Here is a 10,553-nt window from a genome sequence, read left to right as displayed (position 1 = left end):
TGTACATAGCATTAAAACTGCAGGTACCAAGATCAAAACCCTCAATGACTATTTTTTTCCCCGCTTACTAGCACAAGAGAGGGCGTTTTTTAACACATTTAATTAAACCTTAGGATGTTTCCAAAAAATAACTTGCACGCACCTCGCCAGTGCAGGCGACCCTCACACACACTGACATGTGGGATAGCTGCGGCAGTCACACAACGCCTACATCACATATGGCGTCATACAGGCAAAGGCACCGCATATGCACCATGTGACAAGTTATAGCACCACTTTTGCGTATTTTACAAGTTTAGGTACCAAAATGACCGTACCGGACAAGTTGAGGCATCCATGGTGTATTTAACTCATAAGAAAACATGTACATTGAACATTTCAGTATGTGGCTGTACAATTGTTTCGCAATGAACCTATCTTGTAAACCGCTGTCTGGGTTGATAAACTAGATTGTCGTAAATTTACCGTAAGTTCGTACGAAGTCTATAAATCCAGTCCCAATTTCCGCCTACGATTCGGTCAAAAATCGTTTCTTTTTTTGCAGGGTTTTCGGTCAAAAATGTACCAATACAGGATAAACAACTTCGAAATGGAAGATATACTCAACCCAATACGAGACAACTGGTCTGACGTGTGTGCATACACCATGATACTAGTACTAGTGAGATTTGACATTTCATCCTTCCGAGCCCACAAGTTCCATTGCGATTTATGGCGCCCACCAACCGGCGACCGAACCCGCCCAAAACCATCCGAGGCCCGAGGGCAGCACCGCAACCCGCTCCGCCAATTTCTCGTTTCTCCCACCATACTAGTCAAAACGCCGCCCGCTCCTCCTCTCTCCACCATCCTCCTCCTGTGCGCCGCTTGCCTGCCTGTCGCCCTGTCTCTCTCGCCGCAGAGGTCAAACCAAAAGCAGCACACACTCCACCGCTCGCCTCGCTCTCCAATGGCGGCTCCCTCCCCCCTTCAAAACCACCGCCCGTTCCTCACACCCTTCCCCTCGTCCTAGTACTGCTAGCAGGTCAGAGGGAGGAAGAAGCCTTCTGTGTGAGGCCTGTAGACGCGAATCTGCCGAGTGCCGGCGCTCATGGAGGGGATGTGGAGGAAGGCCAAGAGGGCGATGGGCATTGGCTTCTGCGCGCACCTCCCCGCCGTCGCCGGCGACCGGGAGGACTGCACCAGCGAGCGCCGCGCGTCCGACGCCTTCTCCCAGGACTCGGCGGCGCTGGCGGCGGCGCACGCGTCCGCGCCCAATACGCCGGCGCAGGCGGAGGCAGCCGGCGCGCTGCTCCGGAGGTCCAAGTCGGGAGCCAAGTCCTCCAAGGTGAGCCCTTTTCCCCCACATCTCCCTTCTCCCCCGGCCATTGCGTTAAGATTTGTCCTTGGTTTGCGTGCGGGCTACCCGGACATACTACAGTACTACTGTACGCTACGCTAGATGTGAAATGCTGCGGGCACGAGAGGCTTCCCCTACCAGTGGTTGAGTTCAGGTGCTGGCTAGAGCAATGTGGCTTCACCAGTGAAAGATTTAGGTCCCAGATGTGGTTCTTCTTGCCGGCAATTTTTGGTTGGAGTGACGGCAGTTCCGTTTTGTTTGTGAGAGCTCTTTGTTTGTCTTGCTTTGCGTCTAACAGTTTTGTATGCATCTGAATTTTTTTAATTGGGAGTATCATGTTTTGTCTTGAGCTCCACCTGTGCTAAATTTGGATTTGCCATTTCATTTTGTTTCCAATGTTGTTTGGAAACACGAGTCCGCAGATTCTCACAAAAAGGTTTCATTTGCACATTTGATGATTTTTTTTCAAACTATCATTTTTAACATTATTCCAAGGGAATATCCCAGTTTTGTTTGCACATGTCATTGACAAAATGATGCTATTTTGTTTGCCATCTTCTTCAGTACATATAGGTAGATTTCTAACTAAGTGCAAAAATGCCCAATTTGTTTCCAGTCATATGTCGATCAGATTTTAGTTTTGTGTGCCTATCCTCCAAGGCGCTTTGGTATCGACGATGGTCAATTCCACTTGCTCTTTTTTCTCTGGGATACATACATGTAGCTTAACGTAAGCTTCATTTCAATCAGTTGTCTCCACTTGTTCCTGCCCGAAAGGGGAAGTTGGCCTCTGTGGTCACCAATATCCACATGGTCACGTGTATCATCTTACCATCACGTTTCTTAATTTGCTAAAGGCGAACCCTTACCAACTTGAGCTGTTATCCATTACCAGGAACGCTGAATGGCCAGCCTTGCATTAGATTTTATTGGCACTTCTATAATTATTTATTATCTTGTATTACTAGTTTGTCATGGCAACCACGTGATTACTTCGAATGGTCCAGGATCTGATTTTTTCTTACATTAATTGCTATTTTTTTTCGTGTGGTGACGACGATTCGTTGATGCCTTTATGGATGGGTTCACACTTTATTGTTTACTAGTAGTACGTCTGACTTGGTGAGATATTGTGCACGGAAGTGCGCAGAATTGACTAGCAACCTCACTAGGATCCCCTCAGTATCTTCTTTGGGAGAAGGATCTCCTAAAAGGGTTGACATTTATCTTCATGGTGTTAGCTTGACGGTTCTCAGGCTGATTGTAATGGGGAGTATCATATACTAGTATCATGCATATGATACTAGTGTATGATACTACCTCCCTAATGCATAGTATCATATATTATGTAGTACTCTATTTATTGCCATGCATGACACAAAGTAGCATAGCATTTAATATGATACGGTATCATGATATGATACTACACCTTCTCTTCCTTCATTTAATGCTACGACACCTCATCAAAATTGCCTAGTTGGCATGCATGATACTAGCTATGATACTACCATTACAACCAGCCTCATTTTGCTTGCCTTGGTCAGAACTCAGAAATAAATGCAAAATATTTGAGAGAATAAACACTAGATTCATTACATTACTGTGATGCAAACGCTGAATCTGCAATGTTTTCGAGTCTCTGCCAAGAAATTCATTTTTATGTGTGAAGGTAGGGCCTCTACTGGTGACATAGTGTGATGCCTGAACTAATGTCTTCCTGACTTGTTTTAGAGTTGCCAAACTGTACAGCTGGAAAACCACAATGACAGAAATGCTGATTCCACTCGTTTTTGTGGTGTCGGCAGTCCCTGATAAAAACAATAAGGAGCTACTTTAGCATAGTGATATATGGATTGTTATAACTTTGTGTTGACTCTGACATTTGTGGTAGGTATTGGTCTAAAGTTGTCCAGTTTTATGCTTTGGTCAAACCAATATTAGTTGGAATCTATACAGCAGTGCTGATGAATAGATACATCCATTAAGCACTGGAGGACAGTTGAATTTGATCTTGGTTTTGTCAAACTCCTAAAATAAGTCCCTAATTGTTATCCTTTGACCTTTGTTATGTATTGGCAGTATGTTTTTTTACTTCTAATTGGTTTTCTGCATTAGTTCTATTAAAAAATCATTAAAGAAATAGTATCATCCTTTGTCTATTCCACTATTTTTTTTAGAGAATATGAAAATTATAATTATAATGTTGGTACACTGGTGATAATTATAAATTGGACACGGTTGAGACCACCTAACTAGAGGGTGGGTGGGAGGATATAGCATGCAGAGTGGCCTTGAATAAATGTGTCAAATGCATGCATGAGGTTGAGACACAGCTATGAATCTACAAATTGATTGAGATGAGCTTTCGTTTTCATGTGGTCAACTTTCTGAAATAAATACCTTTCTCAAAAGATTTGGTGGTTCTTGGCAAGACCATTCATTCATTAGAATAGGCTCGTTAATGAAGGTAGGTTCTTGATAAGAGCCCCATCATCCTAATAAAAACATGGAAAACAATCCTAATATTAGTTGAATGAAATCCGACTGCATGCTGAACCAGGAGTACCTTTGTAAGCTGCTTGTAGATTTGGAAGCTTTAGGATAAATGTTTCCTACCATTTATGGTGTTTAATTATCAGATCATTGCTTGTACAAATTACTCCCTCCGTCCCAAAATATAAGAATGTTTTTTATACTAGTGTAGTGTCAAAAACGTTCTTATATTACGGGACGGAGGGAGTAACTCTTTAACCTGACATGTCTGCTTAGCTAGAGTGCCTGACACAATAATTATGTGTGCTGGAATTCATAAATATGGATAGCAACTTATATAGGGCATCTTAGGTGTGGATGTCTTGCTGGCTTTTGAATTGGACTTGATAAGTGCTGTTGGGGTGTTGGGTTGCCAAATTATTTAAAGTATTTTATGAGGGCTTGTCAAATTGACATTTCAACTATGCAATATTGTCAAACATTGGTTGGATTTAAATGATGGTGTTGATTTTGTAACTTTGGCATCAGTTTCTCAAAATGGTATGTTTTGGTGTATTCGCTATAAATGTTTCCAAGCGATCCTTGTTTTCTGAGATTATGTCCATTATTATTGAACATTTCCTGTATTTCTTTTGTTTAACTGCTGCCAAGGGATAAATTCTGATGACGTACAATTAAATTAATACATGTTCTGTTTCTTTTCCAACAGAAAACGTGCGCCATATGTTTTGATTCCATGAAGCCAGGTCATGGGCAAGCCCTCTTCACCGCTGAATGTTCTCACATGTTCCATTTTCACTGCATCTCCTCCAGTGTAAAACATGGAAATTATGTATGCCCAGTTTGCCGAGCAAAGTGGAAAGAGATACCCTTTAATCGCTCGCTATCTTCTATAGTTCCTCGTGGAAGAAGTGGGTTGAATGTGAACCAAGCTCGATTACCCCAACAAGATGCTTACATGGCTCTCCTCCGTCAAGTTCCAACCCGACAGCGAGAAGCACCCGCCTTGCATACTTCTGAGCCAGTAGAGTTCAATGATGATGAACCTTTGCAGCTGATGGAGGCTGCTGACAATTGTGATGTTAGGTCTAGTAAAACTGTGGAAATGAAGACATATTCAGAGTTCTCGGCCATTCCACAGTCATCATCTCAAGATGATTTCGCTGTTCTGATCCATCTGAAGGCCCCCTGTGCTAACCCAGAGCAGATCACAAGCAGACCGGTTAATGCAACCTCAGTTGGGTATCCGACATCTCGTGCTCCTGTTGATCTTGTTACCTTGCTTGATGTTAGCGGGAGTATGGCAGGAACGAAGTTGGCGCTGTTGAAGCGAGCAATGGGTTTTGTTATTCAACACCTTGGTCCATCCGATCGCCTTTCAGTCATTGCTTTCTCATCTACTGCCAGAAGGTTGTTCCATCTCCGACGCATGTCACACTCTGGCCGACAGCAGGCCCTGCAGGCTGTTAACTCACTTGGTGCTGGTGGTGGCACAAATATTGCTGATGCTTTGAAGAAAGCTGCTAAGGTTATTGAGGATCGCAGTTATAAGAATCCAGTATGCAGTATTATTCTGTTATCAGATGGTCAAGATACCTATAATATTTCCTCAAATGTTAGGGGAACCCGTCCTGATTATAGGTCCCTTGTTCCATCTTCCATTCTAAACCAAGCTGTAGGCATAGTACCTGTCCATGGGTTTGGTTTTGGAGCAGATCATGATTCAGATGCCTTGCACTCAATTGCCGAGGTCTCTGGTGGTACATTTTCCTTCATTGAGGACGAGGGTGTGATTCAGGATGCATTTGCTCAGTGCATTGGTGGTCTTCTTAGTGTTGTTGTTCAGGATATGCGCTTAACTGTGCAGTGTGTGCATACTGGTGTCCAGCTTCGCTCCATCAAATCTGGCAGCTACTTGAGTAAGGTGGCTGGAGATGGGCGAAATGGTTCAATTGATGTTGGGCATCTTTATGCTGACGAGGAGAGGGACTTTTTGCTATCTGTGAGCTTCCCGCAATCCCGTGAACAGACCATACTCTTGAAGGTTGCCTTTTCCTACAGAGATCCGATGACAAACGAGTGTGTCAAGATCCAAGGCGACGAGGTGATGATCCTGAGGCCAAAATCACGGTCACCTGAACCTGTTTGCATGGAGGTTGATCGTGAGAGGAACCGAGTCTGTGCCGCGGATTCTATCGAGGCTGCAAGGGCTGCTGCTGAGACAGGTGTTCTTTCTGAAGCAGTGGCTATTCTCGAGGAGTGCCGAAGGGTGTTGTTGGAGTCCTTCTCAAGCCGGAATGGGGACCGTCTATGCATGGCCCTTGATGCAGAGCTGAGGGAGATGCAGGAAAGGATGGCTAGCCGGCAATGCTATGAGGCTTCAGGGAGGGCGTATCTGCTGTCGGGGCTCAGCTCGCATTCTTGGCAGAGAGCCACGACACGCGGTGACTCCACGGACAGCAGTTCACTTGTTTACTCGTATCAAACACCATCCATGGTTCAGATGCTGCAGCGCTCGCAGAACCACTGCCCTTCGCCTCAGATCCCAAGGCCACAGATCATCGTACCGACAAGGTCATTCATGCAGAAACCTCAGCCAAGGTAGAAGGTAGCAGCACACATGATCCCGTGAAGCAAGCACACGGATGATGGTGAAGAAATAACGCTTAGTAGGTCGAAATGTAGTAGTTTAGTATCCATCTTTTGTTTTTCTGGTTTGAGTCGTGGTGGCGGTATACCGGAGAAGGTGGGGGTGAGACGGGTTTGGAGGTATATATGTTGTGGGGGTGGTGGCTCATGGTGGTAAATACATTGTGGGGGGTATACTCCTGTGGTGTCAAGGAATAAGGGCTGGGAAGTAAGTAGGGGAGGGGGGCTGGGGATTGGTATAATGGCTTCAAGGGGAAGTGGGTGTGGTCTAGGGTAGGCTAGTCACTAAGTTGCTTTATGGGTGAACAATTTTCATCAGGTATTTGGTAATGTAGATAAGATGGTCTGGTCTCGTCTGGTGTGATTGAACCTTGGAAATTTTGAGTTTTTTGGGGGTGCAATTCGATGCAGTTCCATGGATCCGATTTCGCGTTTCGGTGAACAGTTTGTTGGTCTCTGATGATGCTCTGCTTCGTCGCCTTAAGGCGCGTCGCAAGCTTATCTTCTGGTGTGTTTTTATGCTCAATTGCTCCGGTCTAAATATTTTCTGCATGGACGACTGGGGCACGTTCAAATTGTTGTGTAGGGTTGGTTTGTTCAAATTGTTGCACAAGTACGCATTCGAAAAATCACACAATATGAATGCAAAGATCACACGTATAAGGCCTGAATAAATACTACTGGAACAAGAAGCAAAATCTAGTAGGGATACTGTAAAAAAAAATGATTCTATATGTGCACTTAACTAGTTATTATCCAAGACGCAAAACTAACACAAAACCCTAGCTAACTAGGAGTAGTGATCTATAGTCGCTCCATGACTCAAGAAGCTTCCTCGCCGGCCGTGGCCCAAGCGGGTACTCGGGCTCGGGTGAGATCGGATACTGGGACGTGACCTTGCACGTCGGCGAGGTCTCGCCGTGGCCCAAGACGGCCGTGCACTCGACCACCTTCTGCAGGTGCCTCGCCGCCGCCGGTCCCAACAGGGTCACGTCCACCGTGGCATTCCCTCGCCGCAGCTCCTCGGCGAGGTGCTCCCGCGCGAACCGCGGCACGGGCACCGCGTTGCCCCACGCCATCACGGACCCCACCTCCGTGACGTTCTCCTTCCTCGCGCAGAACTCCGGCACGGGCCCGCTGGCGAGCACGACGCGACGGTAGGAGACGGACGCCGTGGTGCCGCGGTCCACGCACTCGGCGCTGTACCTGCGCGGCTCGTTGATGCGGAAGGTGAGGTCGAAGGCGGGGTCGAGCGTGGCGTGCGCGAGGTCGAGGTCGGGGTCGAGGCCCGAGTAGGCCGCGACGGCGACGGTGTACTCCGGGATCTTGGCCCGCGTACAACCAGTGGAGGATGGGCGTTATGATCACCAGCGCCGTCAGGGCGCCGAGCATGGCCGGCCAGGCGTCCCCGAGACACTTGCGCAGATCGCACCCGCCGCCGCCGTCGATGTCGTCGTCTCGAGCTGCCGCCATGGCGCGCGCTGTTGGCTTCTCCCGCGGGGCTTTCCTCTTCTTCTTGGCTATTGTGCGCGGCTACGTTGGATATATAGGGTTGTGAAGGGCGTTGGATATCCGGTGTTTGTGTGCCCTACGTCCATGAGTACACAGATTCACCAATATACGTTCGAAGCGGTGCTGTTTGGTGTTGTAAACATGCTCATACATAAGGTTGGCATCCAACAGAAGTCGCTTTCGATCTCGCCTCTTGCCGCTAGGGCGTCTTCCTCCGCCGCCGTTCTCCGGCGGCTCCCCTCCGCTGACGACCTCGGTCGTTGGTGGTGGTGGTGGTGGTGGTGGTGGTGGGGGGGGGGGTCGCCGGATCCACGCGTGTGGATTGTTTTAAACGTTAGTTTCTTAGGATTTTTGGTTGTTCATCTGTTGAAAACATGAGCAATTTACCGAATGATTTTATTAATAGAAATACTAGATAAAGCATGGCTAGTATAGCAGTGATAAAATAAGCCATGCGATTTGACAAAGAGAAGGTAAACAACATGTTCATATATGAAGCGTAACTAAACATATCTAGAGCAGACAGTATAGCAAATTGCATATATGAAATATAGTCTAACATATCTAGGACAAATAGTAGAACAACGAACTATAGCAGAACCTCTAATAGAAAGGGGACAAACACGTACGGGACTGCAGCAGGAGCAGAGGCACTGGACTTGGGGTCGGTGTCCTCCATGTCGTCAAGGAGGTTGTCGACGTCGGGGAAGTAGTCATCGTCGGAGTCCGGGGCGTCCGTGACGAAGAACTCGGTAGTCGCGCAGAGCGCTCCCCAAAAACCTTATCACCCTTATCCCGTACAGAACTCGAAAGGTGCGATTTCGGAGGCCTACTGTCCCGACCTGCGGTGCACGCCGCAAGCCGGGATGAGGAAGATTGTAGCAGCATCGCAGTGCTCAGGAATTGTGTGGCGAGAGGAAGAGGACCTTCTGATGTATCTCTCTGGAGAGGAGCGACCTCTCTTATATAGGCACAGGAAAGGGACGCGAACAGGCTGCGACGGGAGATGAAGCAACGGAGGGAGACGAAGCGAACAGGCAGCACGCGGCTCGGCTCATTCCCGCAACCCGCGGCGAGGCAGGCGGCGGAGGAGGAGCGCGCGTGGATGTCCCTCTTGTTCTCATACTCATACATGTGGGGAAAGAACCTCCCTTATAAAGAGGTTCAACTCCCTCTAAACTAGCAATGTGGGACTAAACTTCAGTTTCACCTCTTGCCTTGCACGAATGGGCTGCGTGGGCCTCTAGGATTTATTAGGAATTTCTGAAACTGCTATTGGGCTAGGCCCAAATAGACAAAAATTCCAGCAATCCCCCACCAGATCCCAGAGGCACACAAAATTTACCTTTGGTTTCAAACCCTGTTTTATATACCGGTACTCCAGTGGAGACTGTTAAGTTAAACTTCCACCTAGAACTCTATGCTACACTAATAAGCAACTTGAACAGTGGACCGGGCCTTGAACTGCAAGTTTTCTGCGAATCTAGCTTCACACAAAGCCTTGACCGGTATGTGGCTACCGTGGGTCTTCCTTGCGGGTGGAACTTATGCGTCATACTCCGAGACCTTTCATGAGTTTACTAGAGAGAACCCTACTCTCATAGATAGCAACGTTTAACAATCAGACTCATATAGGTGTGTTCTTCAAAAGATGTTCTGCAGGACATCTCTGCTTCAAAGAGCCACTTAGAGCATATTAAGATATACATCAACCTGCCATGCAGATAAGGAGAGTATTGCATCTTCATGGAGTGGTATTTTTAACAGTAAGGGTGCTCTCCTCCCAGTTGACCAACAGCTTGTCTTCCACATCTAATTCACGGGATCTCCGATCACAAAGAATAGGTTACCACTGTGAACAACTCATATTGAGGGTCTCATACCAATCTCCCTCGATGCATTATCTATCACATTACATGCTAGACCCTTAGTGAAAGGATCTGCCAGATTTTTAGACGTTTGGATATAATCCAATGCAATAACTTCGGAGTTTCTCATTTTCCTCACAGACTTTAACCTTCTCTGTACGTGTCTTGATGACTTCATGTTATCATTTGAGCTGTTCACTTTCGTGATCACAGTTTGATTGTCGCAGTTCATAAGGATACCCGGTACATGGTTCTCAACAATTGGCAAGTCATTCAAGAGAAGGCGAAGGTTGTGAGTTCTGCTTCCATTGTTGACCTCGTTAAGATGGTCTGCTTGCAAGACTTCCAAGAAATAGCGCCACCTCCATGAGTGAATACATAACCGCTCGTGGCCTTTATCTCATCAACATCTGAGATCCAGTTTGAGTCACTATACCCTTCAAGCACCTTTGGATGCCCAGTGTAGTGAATTCCATAATTTGCAGTGCCTTTCAAATAACGCAAAACTCCCTCTAGAGCTTTCCAATGCACATCTCCTGGTTTTGAGACAAACCGGCTCAGTTTGCTAACAACAAAAGAGATGTCAGGTCTTGTAGCACTGGCTAAGTACATAACGAGCCAATAATCTGAGAATATTTCAATTGGTCACTAGCAATTCTTCGATTATTTCGAAGCAACACACTAGCATCATA

General features: G+C 46.7%; 1 protein-coding gene across 1 annotated transcript; it reads left to right on the top strand.

Annotated features, from left to right (window-relative positions):
* Window positions 1-799: 799 nt before the first annotated feature.
* LOC123137491 (E3 ubiquitin-protein ligase WAV3) lies at window positions 800-7,033 on the top strand. The gene is made up of 2 exons (XM_044557271.1): window positions 800-1,327; window positions 4,542-7,033. The coding sequence occupies exons 1-2, from the start codon at window positions 1,091-1,093 to the stop codon at window positions 6,435-6,437; spliced, it is 2,133 nt and encodes a 710-aa protein (XP_044413206.1). The 5' UTR covers window positions 800-1,090; the 3' UTR covers window positions 6,438-7,033.
* Window positions 7,034-10,553: the final 3,520 nt, after the last annotated feature.

The sequence above is a fragment of the Triticum aestivum genome, chromosome 6B, assembly GCF_018294505.1.
Source record: "Triticum aestivum cultivar Chinese Spring chromosome 6B, IWGSC CS RefSeq v2.1, whole genome shotgun sequence".
NCBI lineage: Eukaryota > Viridiplantae > Streptophyta > Magnoliopsida > Poales > Poaceae > Triticum > Triticum aestivum.
Note: the sequence above shows the minus strand (reverse complement) of the source record. Positions and strands in the feature narration are given on the sequence as shown.